The following is a 16,330-nucleotide window of genomic DNA, read 5'->3' as shown; positions in this document are numbered from 1 at the left end:
GGTTTTAGAAGCTCTTAAAGTATGTTGACTTGTATATTAAGTATATACATTCTATGAATTAGCTATTTAAAAATAACCTGCTGTGGATTTGTCACTAAAAGACTTGAGGGTTGCTAATAAATATTAATTTGAATAAATAAGAATTGATTTAATAAAAATGGGACAGGTAAAAACTGTATCAAAAATACAGTTCAGATTACAGAAATTTAAAGTCCAACTCAAAGTCCTATTATCTTTCTGGTTTATATTCGTTAAATTGTGTTAATAAAATCTGGGGGTATATGTATGCATATTAAACTTTACTATTTTGTAATGCATTGTTTGCTCCTTTACTACTCTTGTTTCTATAGCACTTACCAACATTTCCTCAGTAGCTTGCTGGCCAACTACACTGCAAATATCTCCAAAATTGGCAGCACAAACCTAACAACAAAAGCATCATTGAAATTTCAAAATGTTACACATAAAGTTCTTTAAAACATAATCTTTTAAATTTCACATATCGCCTTGGCTGGTGTGGCTCAGTGTATTGAGTGCCAGCCTGTGAACCAAAAGGTTGCTGGGTTTGATTCCCAGTCAGGGCACATGCCTGAGTTGCAGGCCAGGTCCCCAGTTGGGGGCATACAAGAGGCAACCACACATTGATGTTTCTCTCCCTCTATTTTGCCCATTCTTCCCCTCTGTCTAAAAAATAAATAAGTAAAATCTTTTTAAACAATTCACATATTAATATATAACCACTAGAAATATGAATTCTTAAACAAACAAATGAAAAGACTAAATACCTTTCGAACGTGAAACATTCTGCAATCACAGCACATCTCACAAAACCTCGGGAGGATAAGACGCTCTGTTATGTCCTTTCCAACCATGGGAGCCATTTTGCACATTATCTAAGTAAGAAAAAAAACACAATGAAAACTTTTCCAATTAAGTTTGCTAACTTATTAGAAGTATGTAACTTAAGGATATTAAAAGATGATATAGCATCATTATATCACATACATTACTAAAAATATTCATCTCATTATCTGAGTTGACAGAAAAACAGATATTAATACCACCAATAAAATCAACCAATAATTACTCAATGTATACTAAACCCAGAAAAAATTCTTAAAATTTCATTTCTGTCTACAGTTCCAATCTTTAATAAGTTATCAGGTAAAATCATTTTACCGGAAAACTTTAAAAGCAAAAAACCCTACATTTTCCCAGTAATAAAATAAATGTTGACAGTTTAAAAGGAATGATCATCTGTAAGAAGGATCCGGGTTTATCTGTATTGCTAAGAAAAGACTATAGAGGCAGTCCTTACCTTACAAAGTACTGCTTTAAATAAATGAAACATGTGCACATTGGAACCGCGTCCTCACTCTCTGCAAAGCCTAGGTTCCAAGGAAGGCAAAGACAGTTCCAGCGTGCACACGTTTCAGTTAACGCTGTACTAGGCAAAGTGAGGATGAACTGTTTGAAAACTAGCCCAATTATTATTTAAATAAATTGACCCCATAATTGGTGCAGAAAGAAATCCTCCACAGTTGGTTGAGAAAGAAATCTGATCATTTGTCATCATTTATCTATTCCAGCTACTCCCAGCTGTGTAAAGATGACAAGTAAAAGGCATACAGATTGGAAAGAATGCTCTAGTCATACGGACTTGATTGTCTGCATATAAAATCCCAAGGAATCTACAAAAAAGGCACTAGACACAAATAAGTCAGTTTAGGAAGTTTGCAAGACCTATGTCAGAATATAAAAATCAAGTGCATTTCTGTAAATTAGCAATGAACAAGTAGAAACATTTAAAAAGTTATTCATAACTATGTTAAAAAAATGAAATCTAACAAAACATACATGATTGCTACTGAAAACTACAAAACACTGACAAGTAACAGACTTAAATAAATGGAGAGATCTACCATGCTCATGGATGGTCAAGCTGGCACTTATTCCCTCATTAATCTATAGATTCAGCACAATCCCTACCAAAATCCCTGCCTCCTCAGAATTGGGGGATAACACCTTACATTCCCTAAACCCCAAAGCCAGTTTTATTTTATGACCCTGTACAGTTTCTAAGAATTTCCAACCCCTACGTTAAAGATCCAAAGTTATACTATATTACTGATCTACCATAATTAAATGTATTAGAATAAATTATTCCCCAGGTAGAGAACAACTGGGAAGCCAGGGAATACCAAACCTGACAAAGTAAACATATATAAATTGTAAGAAAATCACAGGTTTCATACTAATGCTGGGTATAGTCTTTTTAATATAATTATGTTTTACTATTATTAAATCCCATCAAAAATTATAACAGAGCAAGTTAAACTCTGCTCAATATAAACCAACACTGATGCCAAAACTTACTTCCTTTAATGAGGAACTTGTGAAATTTAAGAATAAAACAAATCTATGTTTTACAATTTGGCAGAGGTGGCCATTGTACAACACTGTGAAAATACTAAATGTTACTTAATTGTATACTTTAAATGGTTACTTTTATATTATGTAATTACACTTCAATAAAAATGTTATTACTAGAAAAAAGAAAACTTATTATTTACTGGTACCTGAGTAAATAAAAATAAAATAATGAAATCAAGAAATTCCCAAGGGAAATGGACTAGAAAGATGACTAAATTAATCCTATTAATGATTCAGAACTACTAGAAAATTTTGGCTTTATTTTTTCATTTCAACAAAGATGCAATTATATTATTTTATGCTGAGAGGTAAAATCTCAATATCCAAACAGATTTGAATAAATTTTCAAATGGATTTATTGGTTTTCTAATTTAACAGAATTCTTGCTATCAGAACTCAGGAACTATAGATGTGAATTGCAACATATTCTAATATTCTAATTACTATATATTCTAATTCATGCCTTATTTTTTTAACATATTTTATTGATTATGCTATTACAGTTGTCCCATTTCCCCCCCTTTATTCCCCTCCACCCTGCACACCCCCTCCCACCCACATTCCCCCACTTTAGTTCAAGTCCATGGGTCGTTCATATAAGTTCTTTGGCTTCTACATTTCCTATACTATTCTTAACCTTCCCCTGTCTATTTTCTACCTATCATTTATGCTACAATTATTCTCTGTACCTTTTCCCCCTCTCCACCCTTCTATTCCCCCGCTGATAACCCTCCATGAGATCTCCACTTCTGTGATTCTGTTACTGTTCTAGTTGTTTGCTTAGTTTGCTTTTTTGTTTTAGGTGTGGTTGTTAGTAACTGTGAGTTTGCTGTCATTTTTACTGTTCATATTTTTGATCTTCTTTTTCTTAGATAAATCCCTTTAAAACTTCATAAAATAAGGGTTAGGTGATGATGAACTCCTTTAACTTGACCTTATCAGGGAAGCACTTGATCTGCCCGTCCATTCTAAATGATAGCTTTGCTGGATAGAGCAATCTTGGATGTAGGTCCTTGCCTTTCATGACTTGGAATACTTCTTTCCAGCCCCTTCTTGCCTGTAAGGTCTCTTTTGAGAAATCAGCTGACAGTCTTATGGGAACTCCTTTGTAGGTAACTGTCTCCTTTTCTCTTGCTGCTTTTAAGATTCTCTCCTTATCTGTAATATTGGGTAATGTAATTATGATATGCCTTGGTGTGTGCTTCCTTGGGGCCAGCTTCTTTGGGACTCTCTGAGCTTCCTGGACTTCCTGGAAGTCTATTTCCTTTGCCAGATTAGGGAAGTTCTCCATTATTTTTTCAAAAAAGTTTTCAATTTTTTGCTCTTCCTCTTCTCTTTCTGATACCCCTATGATTCGGATGTTGGAATTTTTAAAGGTGTCTTGGAGGTTCCTAAGCCTCTCCTCATTTTTTTTGAATTCTTACTTCATTCTGTTCTGGGTGAATGTTTATTTCTTCCTTCTGTTCCAAATGGTTGATTTGAGTCCCGGTTTCCTTCCCTTCACTGTTGGTTCCCTGTACACTTTCCTTTATTTCACTTTGCATAGCATTCACTTCTTCCTCTATTTTGTGACCATGCTCAACAATTTCTGTGAGCATCCGGATTGCCAGTGTTTTGAACTCTACATCTGATAGATTGGCTATCTCTTCATTGCTTAGTTCTAATTTTGGAGTTTTGAACTATTCTTTCATTTGGGCCATATTTTTTTTTTGTCTCGGTGTTCCTGTTATGTAGTAAGGTGTGGGGCATTAGGTATACACAAGAGGGGGGCAACCCATGTGGCTGTGTTGTGGTGCTGTGCGTGGGGCAGGGGTCCAGAGGGAACAATGCCACTTGCTTGGCTCTTGCCCAGCTCAGTCACTTCCCCGGCTATCCACAAGCCCATTGGGCCCTTCTGGAGCTAATTCCTGTGTGGGTGGTTTTGTGTACATTCTAGGACCCTGTATGTCTCTCCAACCAACTCTCTTCTGAGGCTGGGAGTTCCTCCCACTGCCACAACCCCCAAAGGTTTTTACAGTTAGAGGTATTCAGGCTTTATTTCCCCATGCTGGATCCCTGGGTTGCATGGTCTTTCTCACTCCCCAGGTGTTCCTTCTGGTTTATCTGCATGCAAATGTGGGACCTTCTGGTCCTCCAGCTGCCACCCTGCTGCAATTCCTCTCTGCACTAGCTGCCCGTCTCCGCCCCTCCTACCCGTCCGGATGAATGTTTCTTCTTTAACTCCTTGGTTGTCGGACTTCCATACAGTTCAATTTTCTCGCAGTTCTGGTTATTTTTTGTTTTAAACTTGTTGTTGTCCTTCTTTTGGTTGTGCGAGGAGGCACAGTGTGTCTACCTATGCCTCCGTCTTGGCCAGAAGTCTCCCGTGCCTTATTTTTGATGGCTCTCTACAAAAATATTTGATAACTATGTAAAAACCCCCCAGAAGTTATACTATTATACCTGACTTTATCATGTGCATTATGAATTAATCTGTATACTGTTAATAATCATAATGTATATCATGTATCATACCATAATAAAATTACTTGCCTGACTATCCTTCCTCCAAAGACCATACTGTTAAGGGCAGGAGCCAAGTATTACTGTTTTTTGACTACTGTTCTTGCACAATGACTAGAAAACTGTTTGAGAGCAATTAAAGGGGTTCAAATGTTTCTTCCTTCAATACAGTTGTTTTTACCTTTACTGGTTATTTCTCCCGTCTTTAGTCTTCCATTTTGACATAATAGTAAGTTTACAGTTACTCATTCTCATTCTCTTTCTATATATCGTGCTTTTCAGAGCTCAGTGACAGGCTCATCTAATTTCCAGTGGTTTGGCATAATAGAAGGCCCACAGAATATACAACTTTTCCCTTGTAAGCCAATGCTCCTTTCTAGCCAGTCATCTATTTCAAATTCAAAAATTTGTGGCTACTTTGAAAGCTAATACATATAAACCCTATGAGACATAATGTAGCATAATATTTATTGAGCATCTCTTATTAGTCAATGTAGTGACTAATTTTTACCTAAACTGAAAAATCACATTCTACTTACAGCCACAGCTTCTGTTTTCACATCGTCATTGCTATCTGGGGCAGTTAGCTCTATGAGGACCGGGCACACCTTGGTCTCCACGTCAAATCGCTCAATTAATTCTTGCTCCAACAGAGCCAGCAAAGCTGCCTGACTTGTTTTTCTTACCTATGAAAAAATTAACAGTATAAACAAAGTATATACATAATACAGCAAAACTGTATTACCTGACTTTCACAAAAATGAAGACTTCTCATCTCAACTGGTAAAACCATGCAAATAAAAATTCGTGGCTATTTTCTTCAAGTATTAAAAAGATAGAATGTGACAGACTGTGGTGTAACAGAAGTGTAACAAAGAAGCTATCTTGTAAAATGTCTCACAAAATAACTTTCTGAGGGACATCTATGAGGGAGCCAAGTGAGGATGCAGCTATGAGGCACCGTCTACAATGGCATTACAGAGACCTTCCAGATTCGCCAAACTCTCAACACATTTTGTCTAAGACAAATGGGCTTTTGAAAAACAGAGTAATGATGTCAAACAAAAAAGAGAAAACACTCAAATGGGACTACGTAGGGTATGCCATTCTACATACATCATACCACATAAATTTCCATTAAGAACATGTAAATGGCACTCTTACCTGATTATTCTGATCTGCAAGATATCTAACCACAATAGGTAGTAAGTATTTGGAAAAAGCATATGGGATTGAAGGCCGGTTTTCTTGACAAAACAATGCAATATGAGGCACCTGTTCCATCAGCTCTGCTCTCACAGTTGGTTCTATTGAAATAACAGAAATGTGAGCAAACATTCTCCCCAATAACAAAATCTTTGCCTGGGCTTGAGACTATTTAGGACTTTCATCCTCAGTTTAAAAAGGGCTTACAAGATGTTCTCTAACTTTGAGATCCTTTTCACAATCATACATAGGTTAACCCCGTCATTTAGAGGACCTTACCCCCATCCCAAGCTTATATCTTCATAGTATACACTTAGTATGCGGTCCTTTCCGATAATGACTGAATTTATTCATCACTTACATTGTGCCACACTATGCTAGAGATTAAATATCCAAGTCACATTAACTATAATATGGTATGACCTATAAACTCTACTATTTAAAAACCTCCTAGGACAAGCCATAAGGACTGGCTTCTGATGTAAGTTTAGTCAACGAATGGAGGATTTCTAGTTAGACTTACCTAAGACTAAAAAGGGTATGTGAATATTAAAGGAGAGCAATAGATTTTTTTATAACCTGAAAAGACCAAAGTATATGTGGCATACTTAAATGTCACAAATATGGCATTTCAAATCTCTAGGTTTCAAAGGAACCTAAGTAATGGTAGAAAAATCAGCTAGTTATGTCAGAAAAAAAGACAAGATTCCTATACTGCACACCATACATTAATACTAGGTGAATTAAAGTTCCAAGGTTTTTTTTAAAGATCAATCACCTTGAAGAAAACACATGCACAATAAAGTATTAATAACTAAATATACAAAGAACCTATTGTTCAAATAAATAAAGGAAAGAAAATAAAGATACAAACAGGCAATTCACAGAAGAAATGTAAGTGACTGACACACACATAGACATGATGGCTTATCAACATAATTCGTTACATCAGACCTCATTAGAACTATGGCACCTGTTACTGATATTAAAGCTACCTTAAGGTAAATATGCATGATGTGTCCCTGGAATAGTTTGAGAATGCCTCTCTCCTCTCTGCTTTCCTCCCAAACAATTACAAAAATAGGAACACACAAGAAATTAACATAAAATCACTCCTAGTTGCTAACCCTGAGTCTGATAGACAACTCCAAACCACTTGAGAAGGATGAACTGACACCAAAACCTATGAAAACCCATAAAAGATGAGCTCACAATGCAAAATTATAAAACACTTACGAGGAAATGATCCTTCAGTAGCAAAAAAGCTAAAACACAGCAGAGTTATAAGACCAAGAACTTCAGCTGCTGTGAAAATCTTTAGAATTTTAAACATTTTATTTTAAAGATATAATAAAATAAAATATACTGAAAAGGAACACAATAATAGGGAAAGAAAAACAAGAAATGAAAACAAAGCACTTAAGACTCCTGAAAATGAAAAATGGAGATAATGGCAATGAAATATTCAACAGTCAAATTACAGGTTAGACTTTGGTTGGTAGCAGATATACTATGCTGAGAGAAATGACCAAAATGGGGAGATAAAGGACTGGAAAGTAAGAACACAGAACAACCGTGGAAAACAGCATTTATACAACAAGAGTTTTATATTTGGAACCATATACAAAATATGTACTTAAAAATAAACTTAAAAAAAGAGTTTGAGATGGAAGAGAGGCTATATTCAAAATGTTGAAGGTTTAAAATTTCCCCCATCTCATGAAAAATAAGAATACTCAAATTCAAGAAGCAGAGCGAAGTCCTGAGTAGAATAAAAATAAAGTTGTACCTAAATATATAACAGTAAAACTGAACAATGCCAGGGAAAAGAAGTCTTAAAAGCAATCAGGAAAGAAACAGGATTACCTATAAAAACCAAATTAAACAACAGGCTTCTCAATAGTAACAACAGTAAGATGAGAATCCGATAGTATTAAAACTCACAACTAGATTTTTACACTTTGCTAAATGATAATTTAAGAGTAATGGTGACATTCAGGACTCTTCCAGTCAAGATGGCAGCCCAGGTAAACACAGCTCGCCTCCTCACACAATCACATCAACATTACAACTAAAATATAGAACAACCATTACTCAGAAGTCTCAGAATTCAAGTTGAATGGAAGTCTGACAACTACATAATTAAAGAATCCATCCAGATTGCCAGGAGGGGTGGAGATGAACACGCTGTTCCTACACCCACATGTGGCAGAGAAAAATTTAGGAGGAAGCTAGGAGTTCCAGCCCCACCAGGTCCCCCTCAGGTCAGGGTTCCAGTGCCAGGAAGATAAGCTGCCGTAACTTCTGGCTGTAGGGATTGAGTCAGTGAAAGAAACTTCTGGAGTCCCAAGTAGTTCCTCTTAAAGAATCCACAGAGATTTTTTAGACTCACTCCCTCTGAGCTCCAGCACTGGAGCAGCATCTTGAAATGCACCAGTGGCATACAGGGAGTAACTGAAGTGTCTGGCTTCATGGCCGAAGCTGGAGGACAGCTTTCTCCTAGAAAGAAAGGAAGGAAAGGCCATTGCCCCTTTGCTGAACCCACAGAGCCACAGAGCCGGCAGGTGGATGCCAAATATGAGACTCTGTCAACCTGGCTATACTGTTTGCCCTGCCCAGGAGATCTCCTGAGACTCCATCCCATCCAACTTGCTGGCCCACCAAAACTATTAACTGTGACTTTTCTGTATGAATGGTTGTTCTTGGCTTAAGCTTTACAACTTTGTAAATCCTTTCAAAGAAGCAACAGCTGGCCTCAGTGAGCCCCCAACCCTCTGAACCACTTGCTCAGTGGTCCCAGGACCAGCACAAGGAGCAGCCAGCCTAGATTCACAGCTTGACTTCACTGGGGAACCTCCAAGCCTAGCACAAGTAGCAGCCATCTCAGATTACTTTATAGCTCTAGCAGGGTGGCTCTAGGCAAAACACAGGTTGGGGCTGACCTTGGCCTGCACCACCTGGTAAACCATAGAGCCTGTGAGCCCAGTGGACAGCTACAGTCCACATCAGAGCACCACCAGCCTGCCCTTGCACAGCTGATCCTCCATGGAGGGCAGAGACTAGTGGTAAGTAGTTATAGCAAGTCCTTGCAGCTAACTGGCCTGGGAAAATCCCACCCACTGATCTGCCAACAGCAATCAAAGCTCAAGTACAAGAGGAGGGGGTACTCAGTCCACGCAGAGGGCACAACTCAAGTATCCAGCCTGGGTGATAGGGGAGGTTGTGCCACTGGTCCCTATAGGACACCTACTACATTAGGCCACACTACCAAGACACGGAGTCAAAGCAGCTCTACCTAATACATAGAAATAAACATAGGGAGGCTGCCAAAATGAGGAGACAGGGAAACATGACCCAATAGAAAGAATGGAACAAAACTCCCAAAAAGTGCTAAATGAAATGGAAATAAGCCATCTATCAGATGCAGAGTTCAAAACACTGTAAGGATGTCCAAGGAACTTTGAGAGAACATCAACAGCATAAAAAAGATCCAGTCAGAAACAAAGGATACACTAATTGAAATAAAGAACAATTTACAGGGAAGCAACAGGAGAGTGGGTGAAGTGAGAATCAAATCAACAATTTTAAACATAAGAATGCAAAAAACAACCATCAGAACAAGAAGAAGAAAAGAGAATCCAAAAAAACGAGGATAGTAGAAGCAGCCTTTGGGACAACTTCAAACACTCCATCATTTGAATTACGGGGCTGCCAAAAGGAAAAGAGAAAGAGCAAGAAAAAGCAAGAAATTGGAAATCTATTTGAAAAATTAATGAATGAGAACTTCCCTAGTTTGGTGAAAGAAATAGACATACAAGTCCAGGAAGCACAGAGAGTCCCAAACAAATTGCACACAAAAAGGTTCACTCCAAGACACATCATAGTTAAAAGGCCAAAGGTTAAAGATAAAGAAAGAATCTTAAAAGCAGCAAGAGAAAAACAGTCTATTACCTACAGGGGCGTTCCCATAAGACTGTCAGCTGATTTCTCAAAAGAAACTTTGCAGGCTAGAAGGGACTGGCAAGAAATATTCAGTCATGAAAAAGCAAGGACCTACAGCCAAGATTGCTCTACCCAACAAAGCTATCGTTTAGAATTGAAGTGCAGATAAAGAGCTTCCCAGGCAAGAAAAAACTAAAGGAGTTCATCATCAATAAACTATTATTATATGAAATGTTCAAGGACTTATTTAAGAAAAGAAGGTCAAATATAAACAACAGAATGGCAATAAATACATATCTATCAATAATTGAATCTAAAAAACAAACTTAGCAAACATGAAGAACAGAGACAGAATCATGGATACAGAGAGAGCACTTTGATGATTGCTAGATGGGAGGGGTTGTAGGGGAATGGGTGAAGAGGAGAGGGGATTAAGAAGTATAAATAGGCAGTTACAGAATAGCCATGGGATGTAAAGTACAGTAAAGGAAACGGAGTAGCCAAAGAACTTACACGCATGACCCATGGACATGAACAATGGTGGGGGGACTGCCTGAGGGAGTGGGTGGTGCTGGGTAGAGGGGGGAAAGGGGGGAAAATTGGGACAACTGTAAAAGCACAATAAATAAAATACAGTTAAAAAAGTAATAGTGAAATAAAATCATTTTGAGACAAAAGAAAAAGAATGTTATCGTCAGACCTTCATTACTATGTCTTTTTAGAAAGAGGAACTTAAACCAGAAAGTAGTCGGATGAAAAATGTACTGATGAGGGGGAAAATTAGAAAATTTAGTAGTAAATCTAAACAAACATTTACTATATAAAAATTATAAAAATATGAACACTAAGTTTAGGGGAATAGCAAGATAAAGTTGATAAAAATAAGGTAGAACAAAGGTTTAAATACGCTAAGCTCATTTTTTTTAGGAAGATGGTAGTATACGCATTAACTTTAAAGATGTATATTTTTTAATGTCTTTATCATCTTCATACAACACAACCAACCCAGCCTACCAAGTTGGAAATCTTAGGGTCAATTTCCTCTCTTCCTTCACTCTCCTCAGCTACCACAGTAGCTTTGAAATCCCTCCCTAACACTTTAATTTCTCTCAAACAAGTCATAGCAATTACTAGTCTCCCAACTAGTCTTCTTGTCACTCATTTTTTATACCAAGTCAATCCATACTGCTGCATTATTATTCTTAACCATAACAAATGCAAACTTTCTAACACAGCATAAAATAAACCTTTATAATCTAGGCTTCAACTACCTCATTATATAACAGCCTCATTTTTCTAAACTGCAGACTCAGTAAATTCACTGTGGACCAAAGGGGCCAACACCTTGAATTCCTCACACCTCTAAACTTATCTTTTATTCTCCTGAGTATGCGTTCCCCTCTCTATACCTCATCATTCTGTCAAATCCAACTCAAATGTCATTAACTTTCTGAATCCAGCCCCAATCCTCCCCATTATAAATTACTGTTTATATGCTAATTGCATTCATTAAACTGTTAATTTAATGACAGGAATCTTACTCATTTTAGTAACTGCTCTAACACTGTTTCATGTTAACTGAGTGAATGGAAGTATAAATGTCAATAAGACATTTACCATTAAACTTCGCAACCTGAGAACATTTTTAAATAATATACACACACATATATTTATAAAAGCCAGCACTATGATTGATAAACAGGTAAAAGCAAGCACTATACTTTGCCACATACAGTGTGCTCCCATGTACAATGCGCACCCACGTTTTTAGGCCAAACCTTCAGTAAAAAAATCTTTCATTTTAATTTTTTTAATTTATTTTTTTCATCTATATATCGTATAATGAACCAATTATCGTATTCCAGGGTATTATTTTGCATATAGATATTATTATTGCTTTCTAGAGTTACACTTTTAATGCATAAGCATAAATAAAAGAATTAAAAACATTTACAGATACAGAATTAGTACTACCCATGTATAATGTGTATCCTTATTTTTCCCTCAGAAATTAGGAAAAAAAGGGTGCACTACGGCGAAATATGGTAAGTACATATTCCTCTTTAAAGAATATCTATGTCTCTACTAAGAAAGAAGTAATCACAATGGGATGCAACACTGCCAAAAATTTAAGTTAAATTGTATCCATGCCAAATCAAAACATAAATTATAAGTACAAATTATAGTTGATGAGACCTTCTCCTAAAACTGTTGTGGAACAAGCATATACACGAGCAATTATGTACACAGATCGTCACAATGAAAAAGGTTATTAGTTAGGTTACAAATAATTTTTCTACCTTAAAAGAAAATAAAAATTATTTAAGGCTATGTCAATAGTAAAAAGATATTCCCATAAAATGAACTGCTAACCAAAACATGAGCTCAACTAAAAATTAAAATACTTGCTAACATGCCACAAAGTTCATTAGAAATTGAAAGACAAAGCATTTTAATAGTTTTTAAGAAAAAAATCTTTCTATTTATTTTTGAATTGTTCCTAAAGTCAAATATAAAACTTTGCTTAAAACTTAGTGTTAGGTTAAAATGGCAAATGGTATGCATATTTTACCATAATAAAAATATTTTTAGAAAAATTTAATATAACTGTTCCATGCCTCAAATCAAGTTTACCTCTTTTTCCAGCAGACCCTCCTATTTTCACTTTGGAGACAAACAGCTTTGGTTTTACAGTCAATGATTAACATTTTTTGCAAGTGGGAAAGCATACAAAAAGATTTTATATGTGCCTAAAAAATTTTATAGCCCAAGCCATCCCTTTTAATTTATTCAAAACTATTTTTAAAGTTTTTATTAAGCTTAAAATATTAACATGCATGATACAAGACAATGTTGAAATTTTTCTTTTTAAAAAAGATTTGTTTTTATTTATTTATTCAACAGAGAGAGGATGGGGGAGAGAGACAGAGAGAAACATCGAGTTGTTCCACTTGTTTATGCATTCATTGGTTGATTCTATTTTAAAATATTCATTTATTTTTACAAAGAGGGAAAAAAACACCGATGTGAGAGAGAAACATCAATCAGTTGCCTCTTGCAGGTGCCTGGGTGGAGCAAACCCACAAGCCAGGCATGTGACATGACCTGGAACGGAACTGGAGAGCTTTCGCTTTGCTGGATGACACCCAACCAACTGAGCCACGCCGGCCAGGGCAGATGATTCTTGTATGTGCCCTGACCAAGGACCAAACCCAAAACCCTGGCATATTGAGATGATGCTCTAACCAACTGAGCTACCTAGCCAGGGCTTGTTAAGATTTTTCTACTGAGAAATTTCCAAAATTAAACCACATGGGCCTACCATAAAATGTTTGGATTTTAATAATAGGATTTTACTTTCTTGTTTACTAATGGGTTTGGTTAATTTACTTAGGAAAAAAATTATTAAATTTCTCATCACAGTAAGTTTTTCATTAGTTTTAAAAACACAAATTTTGTAAAAGAAAACTTTCTCTGCATAAACATATACCTGAATCGTCAGCTAATCTGCTAATTCTTTCCAAGACAGCAATACAATCTCTTTCATCATCGCAGACTTCCCTCAATGTATCCAGCAAACTCCGGGCCACCATTTGTCTACACACATAAAAAAAATTATACAGTGTTCAGTTGCATCAATACTTAATATTCATAATTTCACAAAAGGCAGAATCTAGGTAGTTTTAAAGAAAATCTTTTCTATATATTTTATAACATATATTAAAGTCTCTAATTTCCTAGGTGACAAATGCCAGTATGGATTTTATTTTAACAAGATGAAACTGAATGTTCACTAAAATATTTTCCATCTTTACCTGATTTAACAAATTTATAAGGTCAATGAGACTTCATTTCAGCAATCTTCAATTGTAATAATGGAAAAATGTACTGTTTTTTATTATATAAAACATCTTTACATATTTTCACTAAATGAATATTATATATCTATACTGAAAAAATGTAAGCAAAGACTTTCAGATTTCCCAGAAAAGTCTGATATAGGTAGTCTTGTGACTATAGGAGAAACAATGCATTAGGAAGAGTGTTGTCTTAGTCCCTGGAATGTCACAGTTCTCTTGACCACTACCTGGCACAGAGTAGGTACACAACATCATTTGCTGAAAGAGTAATATACTCCTCAGCGATCACTTTACACAATATCAAAATTATATCTAACAGCAAAGCAGCAGTGGTATTTTTTTTTTTTTTGCCAAAAAGCAAAAAAAGAGTGCTATATTGTTGGTAGGATCGAGGAGAAAACAACTATAAAAGCAGCTGTGACTGTGACTATTATGAAAGCTTGGTTACTCAGACTGTACACGTTAATAATACCTACTTTAAATCAGGTAATTTTATTTTCTCTCTTGAAATTAATGTAATAAAAACCATCCTTCCACTTTAATGAGAAGAATATGTACATACCTGTTATATACGTTCTCACTTGCAGCATACTTGTCCAATCTCCCCAGTGGCGTCAACATTTCATCTTGTGAGACAAAGTCCAGGGCTGAAGGTATAATAATCACATCAGACTCTGAGCTGTAGTCATCCACACCAACTATCAGAGACATCAGAAATACTCCTTATAACACTCTGAAACTAAAAAGTACCCCTTGCCTGTCTGAAGCAGTGTAAGTAAAACTGCTCTTAATGAGTCTGGAGTGGTATAAAGAATCACAGGAGAATCTTAGAATCAATTCAGAAGTTATGAGAGCTGAAGGATGCTTCCTCTGCTTTTTTTTTTTTTTTTTAACAGATATGTTCTAGAAGCACAAGAGTCAGAAGATGTAGAAACTCAGTATGGAGTGGTCATAGAAAAGAGTGATCAGACAGACTTGAGAACTTACACATTCAATCAGAACATAACTTGTAAATAAATAAAATCTCAAACACTGAGAGTTAATTCTGCAATGCAGTCAGAGAAAAGCCTAATATACAGAAAAGAAAGATAAGAATTAAAGCAAACTTCTCATCAGAAACAATACAAGCCAGAAGACTGAAGGAAAAAAACAATGTCAACCTTCAACTCTATACTCGTTAAGTATAAATCTTTCAAATATATTTGAAATTAATATCTTTCAAATGAAAAGGTGAAATAAAGACTTTTTCATACATGTAAAAGCTGACAGATATCACCAGCAGACCTGCACTGTAAAATTAAAGGCAGTCCAAGCAAAAACAAAATTATACCAGGTGGAAATCTGGATTTACAACAAAGAAATGAAGAACATCAGAAACGGTAAATACTGGTAAATACAAAAGCCTTCTTGTTTAAAGAAAAAATATGTACTATAAAATAAAAAGATAAAAAATGTACTGACTTACAACATATACAGAAGTAAAATGTATGATTACACTAGCACAAAGGCAGGGAAAAAGTGAAGTATACTGTCCTAAGGTTCTCATGCTGTGTGTGAAAGGATATATATTCCTTGACGGTAGACTGTAGTAAGTTAAAGGTAGTACATACTAATTATAAACTCTGTAGCAACCATTAAACATCAAAAAACCAACCGAAGACACAGAGCTAGTAAACCAATAAGAGCCATAAAATAAAATCATAAAAAAAATACTCGGTCCAAAATAAAGCAGAAAAAGAGGATGAAGGGGTGAAGAACCAACAGAACAAACAAACGGAAAATAACAAGATGAGCAATTTAAACACAAACACACCAAGAATCACTTTCCATGCAAAGGGTCCAAACAGCCCAATTAAAAGGCACAATGTCAAACTGGATTAAAAATAACACCTATCATTAAATAATTACTTAAACATAGTACAGATAAATTTTATACAGGTTATTCTGATCTGCAATTCATCGCCAAGTGCCTTAATTATGAACCAAAGAGTTAAGAAAATCACTCTCTCTCATTTGGCCTCAGTTTTCTCCTCTGCAACTTAAAGACTGTAGAGCTGGCATGACTTCAAAGGTACCTTATACAGGCTCTAGAATTCTATGTCTATGACCAACCTTTTTCAGCCTCAACTCACAATTGTTAATCTTAAAGAGAAACATTAATAATATTGATTCTGATCTATGGAAATTAAGGGGCTGTGGGGAAGACTCCTAGAGCAGTGATTGTCAAACATAACTGTGTTTAAGACTAGCTTGGAGCACTTACCTGTAAAATGCAGATTCCCAGATCTCGTATGTAGACACTGATATATACACAGACATGGAGTGAGGCTCTCAGGAGCATTCATTTTTTAAAAATATCCTCACCTCATACATGCATCTCACATACA

General features: G+C 35.9%; 1 protein-coding gene across 5 annotated transcripts in view; it reads right to left on the bottom strand.

Annotated features, from left to right (window-relative positions):
- The window catches only part of PPP4R1 (protein phosphatase 4 regulatory subunit 1), a 75,922-nt gene that overhangs the window by 39,222 nt on the left and 20,370 nt on the right, over window positions 1-16,330 (bottom strand). For 2 of the 5 annotated variants that reach the window (XM_053912336.1, XM_053912334.2), the window contains exons 3-8: window positions 14,506-14,590; window positions 13,574-13,680; window positions 6,100-6,242; window positions 5,475-5,621; window positions 786-893; window positions 358-423 (exon numbers count right to left, since the gene is read on the bottom strand). In XM_053912336.1, coding sequence (XP_053768311.1) covers window positions 358-423; window positions 786-893; window positions 5,475-5,621; window positions 6,100-6,242; window positions 13,574-13,680; window positions 14,506-14,564 — 630 coding nt within the window. In that variant the 5' untranslated portion in view covers window positions 14,565-14,590. Of the gene's footprint in view, window positions 1-357; window positions 424-785; window positions 894-5,474; window positions 5,622-6,099; window positions 6,243-8,533; window positions 8,637-13,573; window positions 13,681-14,505; window positions 14,642-16,330 lie in introns of those variants that run through there. The other 3 variants (XM_053912335.1, XM_053912333.2, XM_071219518.1) reach the window with 2 other exon arrangements.

This window comes from Desmodus rotundus, chromosome 10 (genome assembly GCF_022682495.2).
Source record: "Desmodus rotundus isolate HL8 chromosome 10, HLdesRot8A.1, whole genome shotgun sequence".
Lineage (NCBI taxonomy): Eukaryota > Metazoa > Chordata > Mammalia > Chiroptera > Phyllostomidae > Desmodus > Desmodus rotundus.
Note: the sequence above shows the minus strand (reverse complement) of the source record. Positions and strands in the feature narration are given on the sequence as shown.